This window comes from Lepidochelys kempii, chromosome 1, assembly GCF_965140265.1.
Source record: "Lepidochelys kempii isolate rLepKem1 chromosome 1, rLepKem1.hap2, whole genome shotgun sequence".
NCBI classification, from domain to species: Eukaryota; Metazoa; Chordata; order Testudines; family Cheloniidae; genus Lepidochelys; species Lepidochelys kempii.
In genome coordinates this window covers 260,184,667-260,209,580 of record NC_133256.1, presented here as the reverse complement: position 1 = coordinate 260,209,580, position 24,914 = coordinate 260,184,667, and the positions used below count along the sequence as shown (strand labels likewise).

The following is a 24,914-nucleotide window of genomic DNA, read 5'->3' as shown; positions in this document are numbered from 1 at the left end:
GTACCTCTCTCCACACACATGGTAGTGCCCCTTGGTGTACCCCCCAGGGAGGTGGGCAGAGCCCTGGCATATGTCAGTGCCCCCCCCATACACCTACCACATAAGAACATAAGAGATAGCATGCTGGGTCAGACCAATGATCCATCTAGCCCAGTAGCCGGTCTTCTGACAGTGGCCGGTACCAGAGCACCAAGAGACACAGAGAACAAGGCAATTATGGAGTGATCAACCCCTGTTATCCAGTCCCAGCTTCTGGCAATCAGAGGTTTAGGGTCCCCCAATGCATGGGGTTACATCCCTGCCTAATAGCCCTTGATGGACCTATCCTTCATGAACTTATCTAGTTCTTCCTTTTAACCCCCTTACACTTTTGGCCTCCACAACATCCCCTGGCAAGGAGTTCCACAGGTGATTTATGCAGCGTGCGCACCACCTCCAGACACCCCCCTCCCGAGAGGGGCGGGCACAGCCCGGGCTCCCTGCCCTGCGGACTCCCCGCTCTCACCGTCGATGTCTCCCAGCGTGAGCTCGTCCCCCAGCTCCGTCAGGGTCTCCATGGCTTCCATACCCAGCTCGCGGGTCTCCATCCCGGCTCCGCGCACGAGCCCGCCCCCGCCCGGGCACCGCCTCAGCCCAGGTTCCCAGCACCCGCCGCTGCCGCCTCCATCTTGGGCCAGCCCCGCCCCCACCTGCGTGCCAGGCGCCGGGGCCGCGCGCTTCCTCGGTTTGTTGTCAATGAGACCAGGTCTCCTCCGGCCAATCAGCGGGCGAGGCGGCTCGTGGTGTGATTGCACGTCAGCGATCAGCAGCTGCGATTAGCATACGGGGCCGAGCCCTGCCTCCTTTCCAGGTGGAATATTCATGAGGGGGCGGGGACAGAACGCTGATTAGTTATTAGTCCGAAGTAGGATTTAAAGAGACAGGACGAATCTGGGACAAGGGTGAAGCGGCCTGGAGGGTAGCGGGTGTGGTGAGGGAGGGGGAACAGTGGGTGTGGTGACGGTGGGGGGGCTGGAGGTGTGGTGACAGGGAGGGGGAGGTGGGCAGCGGGTGTGGTGAGGGAAGGGGAACAGTGGGTGTGGTGACAGGGAGGGGGAGGGGGAGGGGGAACAGTGGGTGTGGTGAGGGAGGGGGAACAGTGGGTGTGGTGACGGTGGGGGGACTGGGGGTGTGGTGACAGGGAGGGGGAGGTGGGCAGCGGGTGTGGTGACGAGGGGGGTGGGCAGTGGGTGTGGTGAGGGAGGGGGAACAGTGGGTGTGGTGACGGTGGGGGGCAGCTGGTGTGGTGACGGGGGGGGGGAGGGAGTGGGAGAGGGACGGGGCACAGCGGGTGTGGTGATGGCGAGGGGGGGCGCGGGTGTGGTGAGGGCGAGGGATGGGGAAGGTGAAGGGGTGGGCGAGGGACGGGGGAATGGCAAGGCAGGCGAGAGGCACAGATGTATTGTCAATCTGAAGCATTCAAAAATCTCAAGTCAGGCCCGCAATATAATGCCAACAGGGTAATTTTGGCCCAGTAACATGCCCTCCTGGCAAGAGGTACCACAGTGCAGCACCAGTAAAGACACAATAGCTTGGCTATGGTTTTTCAGCATGGCTGCTCTTGCCCAGGCTAGGCTAATTCGGGTGCCAATCACCCAAGTTAATGCTGCAGTGAAAACTACCCGAAACGAAGAATAATTCCAGTGCAGTCAGAGGTCGTCTTGTTGCCCATTTACTCGATTTTTATTATGAATCTTGTAATATTTGGTGTTTTACTTACTGCCCCAGATCCTGGAGGCAAGTGATTGTGAGAATTTCAGCTTTCATATAAAAAGGGTAAGTTTATAGCCCTCCTGGTAGCAGAGAAAATATTGCAAATGTGACTTGAGTGCATAGATGCTGACTCCATGGGTACTCGGGCTGGAGAACCTATGGGGAAAAATAGCGGGTGCTCAGCACCCACCGGCGGCCAATCAGCTCCTCCCCTGCCTCCCGAACAGTGGGGTGCAGGAGACGCTGGAGGGGAGGGGATGGAGCGGGGGCAGGAAAAGGTGGGGGAGGCAGGGGTGGGGCCTTGGGGTTAGAGGTGGAGTCGGGCGGGGCCTGGGGCAGAGCAAAGATCTAGCAACCACTGGGGGAAATGAGGAAGCTGGCGCCTGTGCCTGAGTGCTCCTAAAGACTCAGAAACCAGAAGTCAATTTTAATTATTATTTTTTTAATTCTCATGATTTTAAAGCCAATCTCTGTAATTTTTTGAGACCTGACTCATGATCTTGAATGTCTGGGGCTGGCAATAGTACATTGGAGTTTCACTAGAGTAGAAGAAGAAGAAGATTAGGCCCCCTACCCGGTTAAGGTTAAACCAGTGTCATGCAGCTGCCTGTGCCTCACCTGGTCATGATGCATTCCACACGGGCCTCCCATAGGTCCTGAAATACACATATTCTCTATATAGTTAAAAACCTCTTTCCAGGCTCCTTTACCTCACTGCAGCCTTTGTATTATGAATCACTCCATTCTCCTGGCTCTCCTCCCTAGCTCTCCCTTCTGTCACAGCTCCTCTTCTATCTAATTCAGCGCTTTCATGCTGGATCGTCTTCTTCGCTAAGACCCCTTTTTCTATGGAGTCTAACCACATTCAGTTCACTGCCTCTGATCTTTTCTAATCTGCCTTTTCCCTCATGTTCCCAGGAACACACCCACCACTTAGGCTCTCGCTAAGTCCTGTCGCTTCTTCCTCTTAATTATCACCAGAATCCTCCTTTTCCTTTCTGTTCCCACCATTAAAATCATGGTCAGTTCTTGCCCTTATTGTTCTAACCTTCTCCTCTTCAGCGTGTCCAAAATACCACTAGTAATGTCATCTTTGTCTGCTTCTGCTCCATAGTGATGCCTTCTTTTTCTTGTGGCTTCCTGCCTCAACACATCCAATTCAAGCTCATGTTAATATGCAAGGCCTTATGTAATTCCCCACCTACACCTCTGCTCTCACTTTCCCTTAGCAACTCCCCACCCACCATCTAAACTCTTCCCAGTCCTCTCAGTTTACTGTTCCTTTTTCTGTATTCTCTCCTTCTCCCCGCACAGTTCTATATCCTTCTTTCCTACTATATCCCTGTCGTCATCGTCAGGCATCTCTCCTCCCTCTTCCTCATTAATAATCACCACACTCTCCCCATCCTGAATCGTTGCCTGTGCGTTGTGTTGGTCATAGTTTGAGAGTCAGTTCTGTGGGTAGAAAACATTGATCTAGAAGTAAAGTACTGCATAAGCTTATAGCACTATATGAAGAAAATAGTAACAATAATTAATAGTGAAATAGAGCAGGCATTTAATAGCAGCTTTACACAACAATGCAGGACAAGGAGTGAAGACAATAGCATCCAATTGAAATTGTCAGGAGAGTTTTGATCAGCAGAATGCAACTTCCCAAATAAAATTTAGCCAGACCATTGGGGCTACCACCCCTACTTTTATGGAAAGTGCCATGGGGTCTGTTTAGAGTTCTGATGCTCATTAGAACTTAGAGCCTCTCTGTTTGTGTGCCATCTGAAAGACAACCGCAACACTGCTCTTCTAGCACTATTCTGGGGCACTGGTTTAGAATAGACTCTAAAGGATGACCACCATCAATTACAAATAGTACTTCCTGCAACACCGTGGATTTTCCTGAGAAGTCTCCCATCCAACTACTTTCCAAACCAGACTCAACTCTGCTTAGTATAATATAAGATGTGAGGTTTCAGAGTAACAGCCGTGTTAGTCTGTCTTTGCAAAAAGAAAAGGAGTACTTGTGGCACCTTAGAGACTAACCAATTTATCTGAGCATGAGCTTTCGTGAGCTACAGCTCACTTCATCATACTGTCTACTGCAGTTTCCACAGTATGCATCCGATGAAGTGAGCTGTAGCTCACGAAAGCTCATGCTCAAATTAATTGGTTAGTCTCTAAGGTGCCATAAGATGTGAGGTGATCATACCACCAGGTGGCATAGCCACCCCATTCCCTGTATAGGACACAGCTGAAATTTAACCCTGCAAAACCAGCTGTTAGCACAAGACGTGTGAATGGAGACATTTCCAAAATGAATTCCTACCCATGGATTCTCAGCACTGCAGATGGACCATGTTTGACCAGAGCCAGGAGACAGAAATCTTACCAGGCAAACCTCTTCCGTTGCAGAGTGGAGCAACCAATCTGTAACATGAGTAGCTATGCAAAAATGAGACCCTCTAAGACAAAGGGACTGAATGTTTTTCAAAAGGTAATCCTATATTCAGTCATTTGCAACTGCTCCTTCTCATCTGTCTTCCCAACTCCTCTGCATCGTGTCCCAGGAGGCAAAAAGAACATAAGAACAGCCATACTGGGTCAAACCAAAGGTCCATCTAGCCCAGTATCCTGTCTTCCGGCAGTGGCCAATGCCAGGTGCCCCAGAGGGAATGAACAGGTAATCATCAAAAAAGAAAAGGAGTACTTGTGGCACCTTAGAGACTAACCAATTTATTTGAGCATGAGCTTTCGTGAGCTACAGCTCACTTCCATCCCCTGTCGCCCATTCCCAGCTCCTGGCAAAGAGAGGCTAGGGACACCATTCCTGCCCATCCTGCCTTATAGCCATTGATGAACCTATGCTTCATGAATTTATCTAGTTCTTTTCTGAACCCTGTTATAGTCTTGACCTTCACAACATCCTCCAGCAAGGAGTTCCACAGGTTGACTGTGCGTTGTGTGAAAAAAAAATACTTCCTTTTGTTTTAAACCTGCTGCCTATTAATTTCATTTGGTGACCCCCTAGTTCTTGTGTTATAAGAAGGAGTAAATAACACTTACTTATTTACTTTCTCCACACCAGTCATAATTTTATAGACCTCTATCATATCCCCCCTTAGTCTTCTCTTTTCCAAGCTGAAAAGTCCCAGTCTTATTAATCGCTCCTCATATGGCAGATGCTTCATACCACTAATAATTTTTGTTGCCCTTTTCTGAACCTCTTCCAATTCCAATATATCTTTTTTGAGATGGGGTGACCACATCTCACGCAGTATTCAAGATGTGGCCATACCATGGATTTATAAAGAGGCAATACGATATTTTCGGTCTTATTTTCTATCCCTTAATGATTCCCAACATTCTGTTTGCTTTTTTGACTGTCGCTGCACATTGAGTGGATGTTTCCACAATGACTCCATAATCTTTCTTGAGTGGTGGTAACTAATTTAGACCCCATCATTTGATATGTATAGTTGGGATTATGTTTTCCAATGTGCATTACTTTGCATTTATCAACACTGAATTTCATCTGCCATTTTGTTGCTGAGTCACCCAGTTTTGTGAGATCCTTTTGTAGCTCTTCGCCATCTGCCTGGGACTTAACTCTCTTGGGTACTTTTGTATCATCTACAAATTTTGTCACCTCACTGTTTACCCCTTTTTCCAGATCATTTATGAATATGGTGAATAGGACTGGTCCCAGTACAGACCCCAGGAGGACACCACTATTTACCTCTCTCCATTCTGAAAACTGACCGTTTATTCCTACCCTTTGTTTCCTATCTTTTAACCAGTTACCAACCCATAAGAGATTGGATTCCAATGAGGGAATTTGTGGAGTGGTGCTCGTGGCATCCTCTGAGCAAACGCATGTTGGTGGAAAGTCAGATACAGAGAATTGGAATGGGCTTCCGCCTCCCCAGCGCTTCCAAGTTTTCTATCAACATGCCACCAGCAGAAGAGGATCACAACTGAACAGCCGAGATTCAAGAACGGAGGGCTGTGCCATTGCTGCTGACTGTTGGTCCTGCTCATTGCTTTGTAGCCTGTATACCTTCTTAGTAAGCAAATACTCTGTCAGGCCTTCCTGTCCCCTTCCATCTCCAACTATGACAGTAGTAGAAGCAAGGAACAGAACTAGCTGGCCATATGCTTGGCTGTTGGAAGAGCTGTCATTCAGAGGACTGGCACACATGAAGCTGTCTGTTGTATCAAATCGTGCATCTTTGCCGCAGTACAGATTTTGGAGGGGGCTGCAAGCGGTGGCCCACCTCACAAGGAGAGTCTTCCTCCATCCCCCTTGCACCCAGGCTCTGAAGGATCTGGCCACCTGTATCCCGCTCAGATGCCAGGAGTGGCTTGAGAGGCAAAGGTAAATTAGCCCAAACTGAAATTTGACCAGGGATTTGTATCCCTGCTTTTGCAAGAGTGTCATCAGATCTTCAGTGACCCCACACACTCAGGTCTCCATTTCATTATCCAGTCAAAAGATGGTGCCTCCAGGAGCACAACCAAAGCACCATGCTGGGACATAAGGTCAGTACCAGGCGTGGGAAGGAGAGCACCACTTCCAGCAGCTGCTTTATTTGCCTTGGTCCCCACCATTGGGGACCTGGATTTCAGAGGTGCTGAGCTCCTGTAGATTCCATTGAATCCGTGCCAGTTGTGGGTATTCAACACCTCTGACAAATCAGGCTAGTAGTGATCAGGCATAGTCTTATTTCACCTGTGGGCTCAGAGGCAATCATAACCCAAGTTGCTACAGCAGCTGGGCACCATCATCAGATACCTTTATAGCCTATCCCCACCCTCGCTATTGTCTCTCATTCACTATAAGATGTCAACTTCTGCTTCCATTCTTCCGGCCTTCATTGTCCACGTGTTTCATTTTCAATCACCTCCTTGCTCTCACCTGTACTGTACGTGGAATGAGAGCCCCATAAACATCTGCAAGGTCACCTCACTGTCCACCTCCAGCTCCCTCTTGGAAACTCTTTTGCTGTGATGCCTACAAAAAACTTGCCAACAGGCTGGTGGTGAGCTGAGAACACTTCCTGTCATGCTGATCAATATTGTCTTGTTTCCTGGTATTCCCCTCCCTCTCTCTCTACCCATCATCTCTTGTCTTATACTTAGACTGTAAGCTCTTTGGGGTAGGGACCATCTTTTTTTCTTCTGTTTGTACAACGCCTAGCACAATGGGGTCCTAGTCCCCAACTCAGGCTCCTGGATGCTATTGCAGGACAAAATAATACCTGAATGTTGGTTCCTGGAGCCCCATCCTTTCTTTGGGAGAGGGAGCAAAGGTATACATACGAGGGAGAAGAGAACAAGGAGAGATGCAAGCAACAAATCTCTCCCCCACTGCATGCGGAGCCAGCAAGGAGCAAGGGTAAGTGCAGGCCCTGTGGGTTGCATGTCTTCCCCACGAGGTCTGATGGTGCAGAACAGGAGATGGGATAGCCATAGGGGATAGACCACTAGTCTGATCCAGCACGGCAGCTGCAAGGGGCCAGATTTTAGAATGTATTTAGTGCTTAAAGATGCAGGCAGTAGACACTAATGGGATTTTCAAAAGCACCTAAGCAGGTTAGGCCCCTGACTTCCACTGAAACCAATGGGAGTTAGGTGACTAGCCTGCTTGGGCATTTTGAAAATCCCACTAGGCCCCTAAATACCTTTGAAAATCTGGCCCTAGATGCCAAGGAAGGTTGGTGGAGTATGGGGAAAGAGTACCATTAAAAAGCTCAAAGCTATAGTACTGCGTATGGAGACCCCCCAGGGGTATTTGTGTCAGTCTGAAGGTGGCAGTTGGTGGTTGTGGGACAGGATTTTTGGAATATAGACACACAGTATATTTTAGAGGAAGATTCATCTTTAAAGTGCTACAGTAACTAATTTAGCAGGTAACCAGATAGGATCAAGGGAACTCTTCCAATTGTATCTCAGCACCAATCCAGCCTCTAAAATATATGAGGTTCTCAACAGCCCCAATACCCATTCCCACCCCAGAGACACCCCCAGGCATGCCACGGTTCAAAACAGCTCCCACTGAAACACTAACAAGGTACAATGGTTTGATTTTAAAAATTCTGATTTATTCAAGAAAAAAAAAAAAGGCTTCCTCTTTCAATGCATGTCCAAGGAACAAAACACATGTAACTGGCTCTTCATTTAAACATGAACAACATTTCCCATCTCTGGCCATGTAAAATAGCCTGAAGGCAGCAAGTCAGACTACAGCGTCCCCCGATAGAGTCCCTTATTCCCCACAGAAGGATAATCCCTCAGCAAGAACAAGCTAGGGGTGTGTGATTTGATCAGCGACTGAAAATACATCAAAAACAAATCTTGAGAGAGTAAATTTCAGTTCTCGTATTCAAGACAGCGAGGGGCTGATAGCGCCAGCTGGAGCCAGGCGAATGCTGCACAAGCTTTGCATGCACAGCTCTGCCAACGGCCATCAATCCCGACCTGCAGCATCCCCCACAGTTCCAGTCGTGAGCCCCTGTGCAGTGAGTACCACTTGATACAAAGCCTCCACACATTTGGCTTCCGCGCAAACATCCACTGGGGACTTGGATGAGATCTATCAAATTCATTTAACTGGCAACCAGCTCTGGATCTGGACTAGGACGTTAGTTGCACTGAGCCCAAGCCTGGATCACTAACCTTTACCTTACTGATGACAGTTAAAATGAACATCAGTCAGAAACCACGCTTATTTCTAGTACACTTACAAGAACATGTCTGTATGGAATAGCTGCACATGCAAAAGAGAAGGCTTGTTACTCTGAGCCAGTAAGGCAGCAGGTCAGTAATAGTGCACTCGCAATAACTCTGACTGGACAATTAAATCTACAATCGGTTGCTTGGTCCAATGGAAAGAATCCATTTTGGACAGAACACATGATCATCACCTCTCTTTCTTCCTACTGTTTATGTAGTGGAAGATCATCCTGCCACGGTGATCTAGTAGGTGGGTAGCTTTTCATTTTAACACAGCAAAATAAAGGTCATTAAAAAAATCCACAACCCAAAGCACTAAATGTGAATTTAGTGAGACTGAAAGTGCCCAACTGGCACCCACGGAGTCTGAGGTCCCCTCTTTAGCCCCAAAACAACTACAGTAAAGGTAGTCACAGCATGGGCTTCACATCCCCCCAGCAACGTGCCTCTAATCCGGAGCAAGTGAGATTCTCTAGGGGGAAGGTGGGGAAGAGGAGTTCTGCCTCCATAGCTTATTCAATCCTTGGTCTTTTTGTCGAGGCTCCCACTGAGTGACAGTGGCCATGGTGGTTGTCATGTGGGCACCTGTTTGCCAGGAACTGAGCCGAGACCAGAAACCACAAGTTCAGCTCATGCAAGTCACCGGCATAAGGAGTCTTTTTTTTTTTTGGCAGTTCAAGCTGAGTCTTTACTCCAGAACCTTTGCTGGGAGGCCTTACGGTGACGTTAGACTCTCTGGAGCCTGCTCAGTCTGTCCTGGCATGCACAGCAGCCCCCCCTCCCCAAAAAACCCTTTCCTCCTGCAGCCCTGAAAATGTGGGCTGCCTCCCACTACATAAGTGGGGGTTCACCCGGTTGGCTCTCTCCAATCCAGATCAGCCAATGGTCTGTTTAGATGTTTTAAAATTGTGTTTCTTTAATAAAACAGCCATCTAGAAAGGAGAGATCTGATTTGTGGATGGAGGTTCCAACAATGCAGGATTTGGTATAAGTGGCAGGGGAGGGACTAGCTGGCTAACTGAACCATATAAAAGCACCATCCCCTTTGGAGCCGCTAAGTTACACCGCCTACCCCCCATTTCCAGGGGGAAGGGAGCATGTTTAATACATGATACATTGTATTTCTCCAGTAACTGAAGGTTCCCAAGGCCTGTGGGTATCTGCTCTAACCACACACCCTACCATGCTTTCCCTCTGACCAGTATAATTATGCAGCTCGAAACATAGTCCTGCCCAGTATAACTATGCCCTGTATCCTGCATTGTGGTTCCAGGGGGATGGGTACCACTCTAATCCCTCCCTGCCTCCATGCAGTCTCGTTGTTAGTATCAGGAAAGCCCTACAGTGCATGCACCCAATGGATGTTCTCTGCTGGACCCTCCGTATGCCAATAGCTATGGAGAGCTTTCCCACGGGGGGTTGTATCCAGGATCTGCGTCCAGTCCCTTCTCAGGATTCAATCCAGTCCTTGTCCGATACACCACAGAAAAAAGGAAAACAAAAACCATTAAACAAATTAAAGGTGACCCGCCCGGCCTTCTCCCGAGGCTGCTGAGGGAGTAGGACACTCTGCTTCCAGCCGTGGCATCTCCCGCCAGCAGGGGTCTCAGCAACAAGGCAGCACTATAACTCCGACTGCGAGCGCGAGATGCGGGGCCCCTTGCGGATCTCCTTCCGTTTCTCTTCTTTCTTTCTCCGTTTCTCCTCCTCTCGCAGGGCCTTCTGGAACGTGTCTGCACTGGGGAAAAACTGAAAGCGCAAGGAGGAGCTCAGCTCCTCAGGCTGCACAGGTGGAGACAGGAAAAGCAATCCCAGTGCCTCAGCGGTCTCGGGAAGCCTTACAGTATTAATTCATTAAGCCTTTTAATCCGTAAAGAGGGGAGAGTCTCCACTCCCTTCTGCCAGTTGTAGCCTTACTGATGTCAGTGGAGAAAGCAGGTGATCCAAAGCCCATGGACAGACTCCTGATGACTCCCATGGGCTTTAGATCAGACGCTAAGCAAGAGGCAAATCAGGCCCAATTCATTCTGAGAGGCAGGTACGACTGCCCCCATCTTACCAATAGGGACATTCAGGAATAGAGAGATTAAGCAATTTGCCCAATGCACTCCCATAAGATCAGCGTCCCAACTTTCCTAGCCACGCTGACCGCGGAAGGGGCCCCCAACTCTGAGGCTATGGTGGAGCCAAATGTGGACCATCAGAGAGAAGGGAGAGAGGTGGGTTTGTGAGGGCAGCAGGGCCTGTAGGCAGCAGGGATGGCTCCTTGCCTTACTGCCACGAGATCATTCTCTGCCAAATGCTATGGAGAGTTTTCCACGGAGGGACGGTGTTGAAAGACCAGGACTCAGCAGTCAAACTGGACACAGCACCAGGCTCCGGGAAGAGCTGTGTCCGACAGGACAGACAGGCCCGAACGCAGCCCTTTGAGGGCAAACGGCAGAGTGCATGGACCTGCCTTTCCCATACTGCCGTCCATCTCACGCATTCAGCAGCAAAAGGAATTCACTCTCTGGAGCTGGAGCATTGAGAGCCTGTAGGGAGGAGTCGCTGGCACTGCTCCATGGGTTGGGAGGGAGGAGAAGGGAAGGGCAGGATCAGACTGCTCATCAAATGGTGCCACCATCATGGACAACACAAATGGCTTGGCGTAAGCTTAGAATCCTCCCCCACCCCAGGCATCAACAGCCCCAAACATTTGGCCTTTCCATTCCCAAACCAGCTGCCTTCAGCACGGGATAAAGGTGGAGGAGGAAACGTGCACAGGGACTGACTCGTAGCTTTGCTATCTTACCTCGGAATGGTCGGTTTTAAAGGGATTCCGGTAACCCGGAGACTTCTCACTAATTCCCAGCTCCTGAGCCATCTGTGGATTAAAAGAAAGTCAGTACTAGAGAGCAGCATCTCTCACCCTACTGCTCCATGCCTTGCCCTACCTCTCTTATTCCTCCCTCTCCCCCAACGCCATCTCTCCCCCTCTCGACTCACTTCTCTCCCCATTTCTCTAGTCCAATAACCGCAGTCATCTCCCCCTCCATTTGGCCTGTCCCCTAGCTCCAGGGGGGCTGGCCATGCCGGGAGTCAAGATGATTAAGCGCAGAGCCATACCAGTCCGAGCACTTGGGAGTGAGGTCCCTGATCGAACACGCCCGTCTGGTTGCAGAAGCTGATGCCCCAGCGGACCAGGTTGTTCCAGTTGGAGTTGCGGTCAAAGTAATGGTGGACGATTTTGGGGAAGCGCAGAACCACGTCTCCAAAGAAAGCCGTGTTCTCCACCACGTGGGAATAGGCTAGGGAGCAGAGTCACAGGGACAGTCAGCAGAGGGTCTTGCTTCACTGCCCACTTCCTACTGCATGTAAGCCAGCAGAGATCGCCTTCCAGCCAAGAAACTCTCAGCGTGGCCCCTACTTGCGTGGCCTGGCCAGGGGGAAAGCCCTCCTCTCAAGTTGCCAGAAAGATTCCATGGCAGTCCCAGTTTAAGTGGTGACATGCAGGATGTGCCCTCAAACACAGCAAGCCTGGGTGACTGGAGGTTTCTAATGGTCTACGTCTGCTCCAGTCAGACATCCCAACGAGTGGGCACTCCGGCTGTGTCTGGCTCAGCAGGGTGCTAATAAGCACAGCACAAGACTGCGCACTTTCCTACTGACAGAGACGAGGGATGGAAGAGCCCCAACAGGCAAGATCTTCTCTGCCCTCCTCAGACCTGGCCAATGCAGGATTATTCCTTACGCTACCAACTCCAGGGGCCTCGTCTAGTCTAGTTTTAAATAACTCAAGTGACGTGGCCTCCAGCACTCGTTCCCCTTGGGAGAGTGCTCTCCTGTATAATAGACCTAGGTGTTAGCAAATGGGTTTTTATACTCAGCCCAACTTTTCTCTTGGTTAATTTCTTGCTTTTAAGTCAGAGTTATAAACCCCGTTGGTTCATTTTCTCTCTTGCTTGCTATTTACAGCCTACAGGTACTATAGAAGGTTTGCATAGTCCCCCCCACTCCCTTTGCCATCATTTAGCCAAATTCTTAGACAATTTAGTCATCCCACAGGGCTGAATTCATCCCTCAGATACCAATCTGTGCATCTCTCTCTGGGTGGGAGTTGTCTGATGGTCTTTGTTTCCTGCATAAGTCAACCCTCCAGCCATCACAGATACTGGCCCATAGGCTGGGGACAGGGTAAAATACAACTCTCCCTAGCCTCCATCCTTGGAGTGATTTTCTCTTCTGAAACCATTACTGGCCAGCAACTGCTTAAAGAGAGGGTAATTGACAGAGGTTCTTGTGTTCCTCTACAATGTAAGGGCTCTCAGTGCTCATGCTTCAGGTCATAAACTAATCATTGGCTGGGGTCAGGAAGAAATTTCTTCCTCCACGTTCTGTATAGCATTGCACAAAGAGTTGCATTATGGGAGGTTTTACACCTCCCTCTGAAGCATTCAGCATTGAAGACAGGATACCAGACGAGGTGGTCCAATCAATTGTTTTGGTCTCCAGTGTCCTCCCTTTTCAGCACACTGGACAGAACCCCAAGTGCTTACTTTTCATCAGCCATGCAGAAGAAACACCCAGATTCTGTTCTGCTTCACAGATCACTGGCAGAGTTCCCTGGCTCCATTCCCATCCTAGGGTCTTCTAGATGCTGGCAACAACAATGCAGGAAGCAGGACAAAGAGCCAAGTCGATGAGAAAGGGTTCCGAACGTGGACTGACCAGGGAGGCGGTAATGGTTTCATAGATTTTTAAGGCCAGCAGGGACCATTAGATCATCTAGTCAAACCTCCTGCACAACACAGGCCATCGAATTTCCCTCATTACCCCTGCACTGAGCCCATTTGAAATGGCAAATGAGAGGGAGAGAGAAGTATGAAAGAGCATTGGAAGCGGAAACTGGGATTAAAAAGAGAGGAAGTCCTACCATCCTTTAGCTTCTCATCCTGAGGGAAGGGCCCATCTGGAGGCACATCCGCGGCTATAAGGACCGCCCGGGAGTCCTCCAGCACCTGAACATTCAGAAAATGAACTCAGTGAATCCATCTGCTTCCCAGATCTCATCTTTCTCCTGCCTGCCCCAGGCATCCTGCCAGCTCCAGCCTCGTCTCACACCCCCTCCTCCTTTTTGCTGCTACAGCAGCTCGGTGGTGCAGTCTGCCCCAACTCTCCCACCCTGTTTTAAAACATAGCCCCGCACTCTTATGCCCATAGTGACCTTGGGTCCAGTTCCCAACCCCACTGCTCACTCTTATCAACCCCCTTCTTCTCCTCCCCCCATTGTCATGTTCCCATGGTGGTGCTCTGGGCTGGGACACACCCTCAGGAACATGGGATAAAGGTAAGTTGTACTGTGAGCCTTCCCTGCTCAGCCATTGGTGGGAGGGCTCCCAAAGAGCACCCAGCAGCACCCAAAGCCCTGGAGGAGGGATGGGGGCGGGAGTTAGTGGGTGACGCTCACTTTGAAGAGTCCCTTGAGCATGATGTCGATGATTTTATATTGTTGGTTCACATCATTGAGCTCAATCAGGTTCTTCAGTGCGTTCATCTGGTCCTTGCGCTTCACCTCAAATAGCTTCTTATCTGCAGCTCTGTCAAGGATCATGCCCACTGCCCAGACTTCACTGCTGGACCAGGTCCTGCCTCCTGATGGCACTGCAGCATCCAACATTGGGGCCTCTGAGGTTATGTCTACACTGCATCTGGCTGGGATCGAGCCTCCCAGCCCGGGCGCACACACTTGTGTTGGCAGGGCTCGCGTTATTGTCCTCAAAATAGCTGGGCAGAACCTCCCCGTCCCCCTAGGCTCGAGAGCCTGAGCTGCAACATCACCGTAGCATCTACGCAGCTATGTTTAGTGCACTAGCATGAGCCCTGCCAGCACACATTTGTGGACCTGGGATGGGAGGTTTGCTCCCAAAGGTAGTGTAGATACACCCTTAGAAACCCCTCACCCTGAAGTCTCCACAGACAGGCCACCTCCCTCTTTCCCAGAGCTGGGCTCGGCCCCACGATCTCATTTTACGGGCTTGTAACAGTTTTTCCCCTCCCACAACTCCAAACTCAAACATTTCCAGCTGAGATGCACTGACCCATGCAGTGCTCCAGAAGAGAGACCACCCAGGCCAGTACAACCAATCAGTTATGGGGCCTCCCTGGTGTCTGAGTGCAGGGTGTAAGTGACTGAGCCTATCCGCTCCAGCGGTTCATAGATGGGAAACAGGAGCAGGCTTTTAACAACCCTGCAACACAGACATCTGCCAACAGTCCCCTTGGGGCATTTAATAAATACTAAGCACTTATATCGAGCTTAACATTTACAACCCACACTGGCAGTCTGGGAACAGCCACTCTGAACTCATGTCAATTCCCAACCTCTCCTGTTATACACTGGGAGGCTTTGAGCATCCTGCAATGCCAATCTGATTAACCCTTCACCAGGGGAGGCTGGCACAGATAGGAAGGATTCATGTCAGCTGCGGATGCCCAGTAAGAATGATAAACACAGAAGAGACATAGACCAGGCTGAGTGAAACCATGTACAAAGCAGCCCCTCGCCAATAGCAGGAGTGTCAGGCAATCACGGTGAGATAGCCCCATGCATTCTTAGTGTAACTTGATTAAAGTTTTAAGCTAAAAGTCACTTCAACTAGGCAACTATTTTTACTGGTTCCTTGAGGGTTCACTTAAAGGACAGCACTCCAGATTGTCACACTCCAGTGTGATTCCCCCAAGTTACGAAGAGAGAAGTAAAGTCCAGGTCCTCAGCTGGTGTATGCTGGCATAGCTCCAGGGAAGTCAATGGAGCAGCACCAAGCTACACCAATGCATGATCTGGCTGAAAAGTTCAGTCACTTTCCCAGCTGAAGAAGCCATCGATCACGACTGCGTGGTGCATGCTGATTGGTACCCGGCTGATCTCTACGACCTGGAAGGAATAGAACTTTTTGGCTTTGATCCCAGACATTTGGGAGATTTTGGATTATTTTTGGAGAATGCATATGGACTAAGACAGGACAAACCCTGACGATTCCTGCAAGAATCTCACTGAGGAATTTGGAAGCAGGGAGAGAAAGCGTATTACAGGTCACTCTGCTTTTCTTCCTGGGGGCACAGGACAGGTCACCACACTGTGGCTCAAACCCTTGCCTAGAATACAATCTGTACCTACTCCATGCCAAGCTGAGAATCTGCCTCTATGCTCACCAATGATAAAAGAATGAAGCGAAATGGGTCTTATATAAGCAAACTACGGAGCCTAGATAAATCCTCCCTACAGAAGAGCAAAGATGTGCCAGCTCAGCAGTTCTGATGCTATCACATAATCAGAGAAAACAGAGTCAGAAAGGAGCCAGAAGGTCATGAAGTTCTTCACCTATCGCCTGGCTAACACAGGATTGGTCTTTGCAATTCCTTTTCTCAGTCCAGCTCTATCTGACTCAGTTAATGGCGTTCCCATCATTGCCCCTGGGGACTGCTCCCCAGTGTGTTAGATCTCACTGTGAGGAAACAGTTCCCAATATTCTGTCTGCATTTTCCTTAGTTCACTTTTACGTCATTGTCCGTAATTATAACCCTGAGGCCCACTCAATAACTCCTCTCCCTCTTCAGTGTTTAATCCTTCTAATACCTGTCAACTGCTCTTGCAGTTCTTCCCCGGCCCGCCCTCACTCACAGCCCAAGTGCAGGCCTGGAGAGAAGGATACAGATTTCCAACCCAGAGTCTATGCTCTGTTTCTCTGGGTCTGAAGAGCTGCCCCTGGACAACATCAGCGTGAAGACAAAGGTGCAGACCCGGAACAGATCCATGTTTGAAGTCCTGGATCAGAACAAAACAACAACAAAGACTTCATGAGCTGGATAAGATGTACAAACCGCCCCACACATCCCAGCGCCACATGCCACACAACCCTTTGACATCCAGGGCCAAAGAGCATCCCCAGGACAGACGCCAGGGGTTCTCGTTGAAGAGGCTCCTTTCCAAACAGTCTTCTATCCATTTCCCTGTCGTCTCCCCACTGCACAACAGGTGCATTAATAGGGGGAGGCAGGGCTGCCACTTCCTCTTATATTTCATCCAATAGTCACTGGCAGAAGCAGGATGGTGGCCAAGATCCATCAGGAGCCTAAGACTGCCCAGCACAAGAGACAGGGATATCAGACTAGATGGGACCAGGCTCTGACCCCCTTCAGCAAATCCGATTATTCCCACTGAAGTCTGAACTCAGTTCAACCTACTCTTCAAACTTGCCTTTAGCAACCATATTCTATGCTACTGCCTAAAATCACTCTCTTACAAACTTCTTCCGAACTTCCAGCCCAAACAGTTCTATATTTCACTGCAGGCTCACTCCCGTTCCTGCCTTGGCATTAGCTCCTTGGGGGTATTATCTATGCAGTCCTGTTAGGATCCTCCCCACTTCATCGCCTGAGCAGGGCTGGGGGGTAGGGAGGCACAACCAACAATTATAATTCAAAGCAGGGGGGACTCAGCTCAAAAAGTTTGAAAACTGCTCAGGGTGCAGGGAGAGGGGTAGCTAGGAGCTGTGCGCAGGCGGGGGGTAGCTCAGAGAGCAGTACAGCTCAGAGCTGTGTGCAGGCAGGGGGTAGCTAGGAGCTGTGTGCAGCGAGGGGTAGCTCAGAGAGCAGTACAGCTCAGAGCTGTGTGGAGGCGGGGGGTAGCTAGGAGCTGTGCGCAGCGAGGGAGGGTGCAGGGAGGGGGGTAGCTAGGAGCTGTGTGCAGGCGGGGGGTAGCTAGGAGCTGTGTGCAGGCGGGGGGTAGCTAGGAGCTGTGCGCAGCGAGGGAGGGTGCAGGGAGAGGGGTAGCTGGAGCTGTGTGCAGGCAGGGGGTAGCTCAGAGAGCAGTACAGCTCAGAGCTGTGTGCAGGCGGGGGGTAGCTAGGAGCTGTGTGCAGCGAGGGAGGGTGCAGGGAGAGGGGTAGCTGGAGCTGTGTGCAGGCAGGGGGTAGCTAGGAGCTGTGCGCAGCGAGGGAGGGTGCAGGGAGAGGAGTAGCTAGGAGCTGTGCGCAGGCGGGGGGTAGCTAGGAGCTGTGCGCAGGCGGGGGGTAGCTAGGAGCTGTGCGCAGGCGGGGGGTAGCTAGGAGCTGTGCGCAGCGAGGGAGGGTGCAGGGAGAGGGGTAGCTGGAGCTGTGTGCAGGCAGGGGGTAGCTAGGAGCTGTGTGCAGGCAGGGGGTAGCTAGGAGCTGTGCGCAGCGAGGGAGGGTGCAGGGAGAGGGGTAGCTCAGAGCTGTGTGCAGGCGGGGGGTAGCTCAGAGCTGTGCGCAGCGAGGGAGGGTGCAGGGAGAGGAGTAGCTGGAGCTGTGTGCAGGCGGGGGGTAGCTAGGAGCTGTGCGCAGCGAGGGAGGGTGCAGGGAGAGGAGTAGCTAGGAGCTGTGCGCAGGCGGGGGGTAGCTAGGAGCTGTGCGCAGGCGGGGGGTAGCTAGGAGCTGTGCGCAGGCGGGGGGTAGCTAGGAGCTGTGCGCAGCAAGGGAGGGTGCAGGGAGAGGGGTAGCTGGAGCTGTGTGCAGGCAGGGGGTAGCTCAGAGAGCAGTACAGCTCAGAGCTGTGTGCAGGCGGGGGGTAGCTAGGAGCTGTGTGCAGCGAGGGAGGGTGCAGGGAGAGGGGTAGCTGGAGCTGTGTGCAGGCAGGGGGTAGCTAGGAGCTGTGCGCAGCGAGGGAGGGTGCAGGGAGAGGAGTAGCTAGGAGCTGTGTGCAGGCGGGGGGTAGCTAGGAGCTGTGCGCAGGCGGGGGGTAGCTAGGAGCTGTGCGCAGGCGGGGGGTAGCTAGGAGCTGTGCGCAGCGAGGGAGGGTGCAGGGAGAGGGGTAGCTGGAGCTGTGTGCAGGCAGGGGGTAGCTAGGAGCTGTGTGCAGGCAGGGGGTAGCTCAGAGCTGTGTGCAGCGAGGGAGGGTGCAGGGAGAGGGGTAGCGGGAGCTGTGTGCTGGGGCGGGCACGCTTTGTTGCAGTTGCTGCTCCCCGAGGGCTCTGCTGGCCCTGGAGCCAGGACCCCCACCCAGGCGGGTCTTACCAGCAGCCCAAGAAGTCAAAGGGGGCTGGGAGCCGAGGAGCAGCCACAACTCAGGTGACCAGCAGCAGCAAGAGATGGGGAATGCTGCAGCTTCCCGCTCCGTGGCACCAGCCAAAGCAGCAGCTGCCCCGCACTACCCAACTCAAGCCTCCAACGTGGCCAGGGGACAGAGAGTAGGGGGACTGCAGGAGAGGAGATGTGTGTGTGTAGGGGACAGGGGGACGGACACTGCCGCACTCTGGATAAGTTTGGAGTGGGGGGTGACGCCCCCCAAGACACACCCCCCTTGCAACTCTGCCCATGGTCTTCCGGCTTCAGCCCTACAGGGAGTGCCATGGCTCCTGGCTTCAGCCCCGTGGGGGGCGCCGGGACTTGTGGCTTTAGCCCTTCAGGGGGTGCTGGGGCTCAGTTTAAGACCTGCAGCTCCTGGCTTCAGCCCTGTGGGGGATGCTGGGGCTCATGGCTCCGGGCTTCCTCCCCGCGGCTCCCGGGTTTAGCCTCACAGGGGGCAACAGGACTCCAGGCTTCAGCCATGGCCCCTGCAGCCCCTCTGAAAACAACTTGCGGATGAGCAGGGGGCCACAGACCCCTGGTTGAGAACCACTGCACTAGTGTATGTGATAAGTAAAGACAGGCACTGTAGGAGCTGCGTAACAGAACTTGTTCTGCCTGGGGGATCCAGTCCTTGAACAAGAAAAGAGAACGCCACCATATCAGGTATAAGTGGTCCTGCCTGGAGTGCCAGATTTACAGTAATCCCTCAGGTGGTGAATGAGAGAGACATCAAGGAGGGTCAGAGAGGTCCACATATAAGTCAGCAAGAGCCTTCTCTCCAGGCACAGATTTCTTGGCACATATCAGGATAGCTAAGGCATACAAAGAAAAACAGTCCCTGGTTATTCAGGTGCTGGGATTGAGAGCACTCTCAAGAGTGTATTCTGCTTACCCAAGGGAAAAGAACACGGGTAGGAACATTACTTTTTATTGCAATGTAACAAACACTGCAAGTCAATTCTTTCTGAATAGGTAATTTATCCAACTGAGACGGGGGATCTGCACTGGTAGCTGCAAATCCCAGAACATGAATCATTAGGTAAACCTCTCTCCCTTAGGAGTCGGAGTCCCACCACACCAGACTACCAGGTTTAGAGACGCTGAGTGCTGCATGAGGGAGAGTTACAGAGCCGACAAACTGAAGGCTGCAATCAAATACAGGCTTTTTGCTATATTTCCGAGACCTCTATGGCCAAGGGCAGCACTTGCAGGAGTTAAAGTATCAATGTGATCACATCAAGTATTATAAAATGTAAGGTGCTTTCTCCACAAATCCTGAGAATGTCCTGGGCCCTCTCCAATTTAGGAGCTGAGCAAAGGCTGCAAGGAGATATGTTCTGGTCTCAGTGAAAAGTAGATGTACTGCTTTAGGCACAATACTGCGCAACACTCAACAAAGAGGCTAGTCCTTGTGAAAAATTTACAATGGAGATCATAGAATGTCAGGGTTGGAAGGGACCTCAGGAGGTCATCTAGTCCAACCCCCTGCTCAAAGCAGAACCAATCCCCAATTTTTGCCCCATATCCCTAAATGGCCCCCTCAAGGATTGAACTCACAACCCTGGGTTTAGCAGGCCAACGCTCAAACCACTGAGCTATGGGCTCAAACAGAGTGTTTGCAGAGCCTCCTGCAAATGAGAGCAAGGGCCAAAGCAGAGCTGGGATAAGTAGACGCAACTTCCACCAAGCCAGAGGCAGCTGCTCAGTCTCTGATTCTCCTTAAAGGTTTTGGATTGGAGGAAAAGGAACAGCCTGTGGACTGAAAGATCATCAGCTGTCATTGGGATCCAGACACCCGTTTGTGTGCAACTCTGTATGTGTCCTTAGCCAACATCCTTGTCTGGTCCCATGTGATGCTACAACCATAAGGAGCAGACTGACCACGGCTGAGATGTCAGAGAGATCTGGGGGGAAAAGGTCTGTGGCAGCTGGAGTCAGCTAGTCAGTCCATTAGGAGCTCCCGGCCCAGACAGTACAGGGAACGACCAGGCTGCCAGCAGCTCTCTGGAAAGGGGATGGGAAGAATTCCTGCCTGGAACTACTCTGTTCTGCTGCCCAACGTGGCTCTGCTGCGCCCTCCTCCTCCTGCTGCTGAGAAGTCTTGGGCAGAGCCTGTGGTGACTGTTTCCTCACAAGGGTCTCCAAAACCACAGACTCCTTTTACGTGGGGCAGAGTCCGAAGAGGCACTGGCTGGCTGAAGGGAGGACAGGGAAGGAGAGAGTGTGCAGCAGCCCCCTCTGGGGCAGGGGAGAGCCATCTGTGCTGAACCAACAGCACTGCCGGGGAGAGATGTAAGCAGATGCAGACATAGGTAACAGAGGAGTTGATGGGGACTGGGAGCAACTCATCAGCTGAGGGGAGAAACAACGCGGGGGAGAGAAGCAGGGAGCCAGAGGCCGAATTGCCCAGCCTCATCACACTGGTCCGGTGAAATAGGAGGCTGCTATGACATTCACGGACCCGGGGCTGAACTTGTCTACATGCCCTCAGCCCCAGGTCGGCTAACAAGCCTGCCAACAGCTGCACTGAGACATGGCTACATTTCATAGCAGGGACCAGCCTGCAGAGAAGCTGACGAAAGCTGGAGCTGCTCACTGCCCTTAACAAGAGTGTGAGCAGTGCTGCCATTGCCAGCAGGCCTTCTTGCTCCTGAACACTCCCAATGGACTTCTGACCTTTAACCCTACTACGTAAAGAATTGTTGTTTAAAGAACACCAGTCCCATAAGTTTGATGGCTTAAGTCTTTGCGTTTCCAGCCTAATAAACCCCATTAAATCTGTCTGAGTGACATATGCACACGTGTCTGTTCTATGCTGGGGAATTTACCGCCCCCCCAATTCTAACAGGTTCTAAAATTGGCTCACTAAATCCGTGTTAAAAGTGGCCAGTTTCACAAAGCTGAAAACTTTGTCATGAGCCAAATCAGCTGAGAGGAAGAATTTAAATCAGAAAAATATGAATGATAATTGGGAATTGTTTAAGTATACTTTACTAGATGCCCAAAAAGCCACAACTGAGGAAGAAGGCCGTATTAGTTTAAAAATCGACCTAGTTTAGAGGGGAAGCAAAGGCAGCTATAAAAAATTTAAAAAATAAGAGATCACAAATGGAAGAAAAAGGAAGTTGAATAGTAATTAATATAAATCAAAAGCTAAGAATTGTAGAAAATTGATAAGGGAAGCAAGGAGAACTCTATGTAGAGTTCAGTACAATAAGGAGTTTTTAAAGTATATTAGGAACAAAAAGAATCCTAATAATGCTATTGGTCCATTCCTAGATAGAACTGGTAGAATTATCAATAACACTACAGAAAAGGCAGAAGTCTTCAATAAATATTTCTGTTCTGTATTTGGGAAAAAAAAGCAGATGATATAATCTCACCATGGTGATAACACTCTTTCCTTTCCACTAGTATCTCAGGAGGATGTTAAACAGCAGGTATTAAAGTTAAACTTTTTTATATCAGCAGGTCTGGATAACTTGCATCCAACAGTTTTAAAAGAGCTGGCTGAGGACCTCACTGGACTGTTAATGTTGATTTTTCCAATAAGGCTTGGAATACTGGGGAAGTTTCAGAAGACTGAAAGAAAGCTAATGTGCCAATATTTTAAAAGGGTAAACAGGATGACCCAAGTAAGGTCTTTCTGACATCGATCCAGGCAAGATAGTGGAGCAGCTGATTCAGGACTCAAAGAATTAAAGGAGGGCAATATTATTAATGACAATCAACACAGATTTATGGAAAATATGTCCTGTCAAACAAACTTGATATATTTTTTGATGAGATTACAAGTTTGGTTGATAAAGGTTCAAATAGTGTTGATATAATATACTTAGACTTTTATAAAGTTTTTGACTTGATACCGTGTGGCATTCTAAAGAAAAACTAGAACAATATAAAATTAACATGGCAAACATTCAATGGATTAAAATCTGGATAATTAATGAGTCTCAAAATATAACTGTAAATGGGGAATCATCAATGAGAAGGTGTGTTTCTAGTAGGGTTTTGCAGAGATCAGTTCTTGGCTCTATGCTATTTAACATTTGTATAAGTGACCTGCAAGAAAACATAAAATCATCACTGACAAATTTGCAGATAACACAAAAATCGAGGGAGTGGTGAATAATGAAGAGGACAGGTCACTGATACAGAGCAATCTGGATTGCTTGGTAAACTGGCCACAAGCAAACAATAAGTATTTTTATATGGCTAAATGTAAATGTACACATCTAGAAACAAAGAATGTAGGCTATAGCGACATGATGGGGGACTTTATCCTAGGAAGCAGTGACTCTGAAAAAGTTTTGGGGATCATGGTGGATAATCAACTGGGTATCACCTCCCAGTATGATGCAGTGGCCAAAAGAGGTAATGCGATCCCAGGATGCATAAACGGGAATCTCGATTTGGAGTAGAATACTGTGTACAGTTTTGGTGTTCACAATTCAAGGAGGATGTTGATAAATTGGAGAGGGTTCTGAGAAGAGCTACGAGAATTGTTAAAGGATTAGAAAACATCTTATATAGTGATAGACTCACTCACAGATAGACTCAATCTATTTATCTTAAGAAAGAGAAGGTTAAGGGATGACTTAAGTGCCATCTATAAGTACCTACATGGGGAAAAAATATTTAATAACAGGCTCTTCTGTCTAACAGAGAAAAGTATAACACAATCCAATGGCTGGAAGCTGAAGTGAGACAAATTCAGGCTGTAAATAAGCTGTAAATTTTTAACAGTGAGAGTAATTAACCATTGGAACAATCTACCAAGATGTGACGGGATAGACCAGGCTGGAGGCCTCATGGTCTTGCCACACTCATCCCAGGTCCTCGAAGCAGGCTAGAGTGCCTGCAGGGGAAGCAGCCAATCAGGGCCCAGGAGGGTCCTATAAAAAGGAGCTACAGAGCAGCCACAGACAGAGTAGTTCCTGGCTAGAGTTGGAGGAGTGTGGATGGCTGAGGGAACTACAGCACAATGGACAGCCCAGTGCTAGTAGGGTCCGGGGAAGCAAGGAAGAGCTCCTGGCTGGCTACTGGTCCTGAGCTTAGAAATGCTCTGAGCTAAGGGTAAGGCATGGGTGAAGGCTGCCCACCCCCTCCCCCTCCCCAGACCACTGGGGAAGGGCCTACAATTGGATATCAGTAAACCACCAGAAGGGGACTGAACTCTCAGGAGGCCCAGCTGAAGACTAGGGACAAAACAGACTAAGAAGGCAAAACCATTACTTCCAGGGAGGTAGCCCTGGGGGTATGGCCTACCCAGAGCTGGGATTGGTTTAAAAAATGTGGATACAGCCAACCAGAGGGGGTGCTCATGACAGGTAGGTGCTGACCCCATTACACAAGGGTTGTGATGGAGTCTTCACCACTGGTCATCTTAAATCAAGATTTTATGCTTTTCTAAAAAATCTGCTCTAGAAATTGTTTTGGAGAATTTTTATGGCCTGTCTTATACATGAGGTCAGACTAGATGATCACCATGGTCCCTTCTGGCCTTGGAATCTATGGAGCTGTATTGTAGACCAGGCTCCAGGTGATCTGGACCATTTGTACTGAGCCACTATCTTCAGCAGGCTCTGAAAATGGTTTAGGCCACCTGTAGCATGATTCACCCTGCAGTTCCAAGGGGCTTTAAAATCACATTAGCTGACCTGCGTTTCAAGACGGTTAGAATTCTGTGGACACGTTTCCCACCCAGACCAGGCCACTGGTTTACAGGGCTTGGGGTGGAAATTTTCAGGTGATGCTCCTTTGTGTTTTGTCTAGGGAAAAAAACTCCCCTTGGAAGCTGGAATCCCTGCCTCAGTCTTCACCATCTTAGGGATCAGATGAGAGGGAGAAATTTGAAATACACATTCCCCACCTCCCACTGAAACAATCTTTGCTGAAGCAGAGCTGTTGCCGCAGCCTCAGGCAGAGAGAAGGTTGGGAAGCAAAGGCCTGTGATGTGGCAGATGGGAAGCAGTTGCCACGAATATTCTCTGCCAGCTCTGTCCAGCAGAAAATCCATTTGTCTGAACTGGACGCTTGAATCTCCCAATTTAGATTGTGTTTAAAAAGCCAGTATGAATAGTCTGGCTTTGTGAATGGTTACCATTTTCAATTCAATTGGGGGGGGGGGGAGGGCAGTAAACTTTAAATATTCTCCTGCAGTAACTCAAAATCTAGAGCATCTGGCTAGTGCATGAGAAAAGTCTGTAATCTACCTACATCTTCCAGACTTCTTGTCACCTTGGTATCTGAGCTCCTCACAAGCAGTTAGGGATTTATTCTCACAACAACCCCAGGAGGTAGAGATGTATCATTATCTCCATTTGAATTTAAAACACGCACACACACACACACACACACACAGAG

General features: G+C 49.9%; 2 protein-coding genes across 5 annotated transcripts in view; both read right to left on the bottom strand.

The window, feature by feature from the left end:
• The window catches only part of SREBF2 (sterol regulatory element binding transcription factor 2), a 39,769-nt gene extending 39,032 nt beyond the window's left edge, over nt 1-737 (bottom strand). Inside the window, exon 1 of one of the 2 annotated variants that reach the window (XM_073327219.1) lies at nt 506-737. In XM_073327219.1, coding sequence (XP_073183320.1) covers nt 506-587 — 82 coding nt within the window. In that variant the 5' untranslated portion in view covers nt 588-737. The remainder of the gene's footprint in view (nt 1-505) is intronic. The other variant, XM_073327220.1, reaches the window with a different exon arrangement.
• Nucleotides 738-7,828: 7,091 nt separating this feature from the next.
• Nucleotides 7,829-24,914, bottom strand: part of LOC140904886 (coiled-coil domain-containing protein 134-like) — an 89,458-nt gene continuing 72,372 nt past the window's right edge. For 2 of the 3 annotated variants that reach the window (XM_073327217.1, XM_073327218.1), the window contains exons 2-7: nt 16,176-16,288; nt 13,931-14,052; nt 13,397-13,481; nt 11,590-11,771; nt 11,276-11,347; nt 7,829-10,230 (exon numbers count right to left, since the gene is read on the bottom strand). In XM_073327217.1, coding sequence (XP_073183318.1) covers nt 10,105-10,230; nt 11,276-11,347; nt 11,590-11,771; nt 13,397-13,481; nt 13,931-14,052; nt 16,176-16,278 — 690 coding nt within the window. In that variant the 5' untranslated portion in view covers nt 16,279-16,288 and the 3' untranslated portion in view covers nt 7,829-10,104. Of the gene's footprint in view, nt 10,231-11,275; nt 11,348-11,589; nt 11,772-13,396; nt 13,482-13,930; nt 14,053-16,175; nt 16,289-24,914 lie in introns of those variants that run through there. The other variant, XM_073327216.1, reaches the window with a different exon arrangement.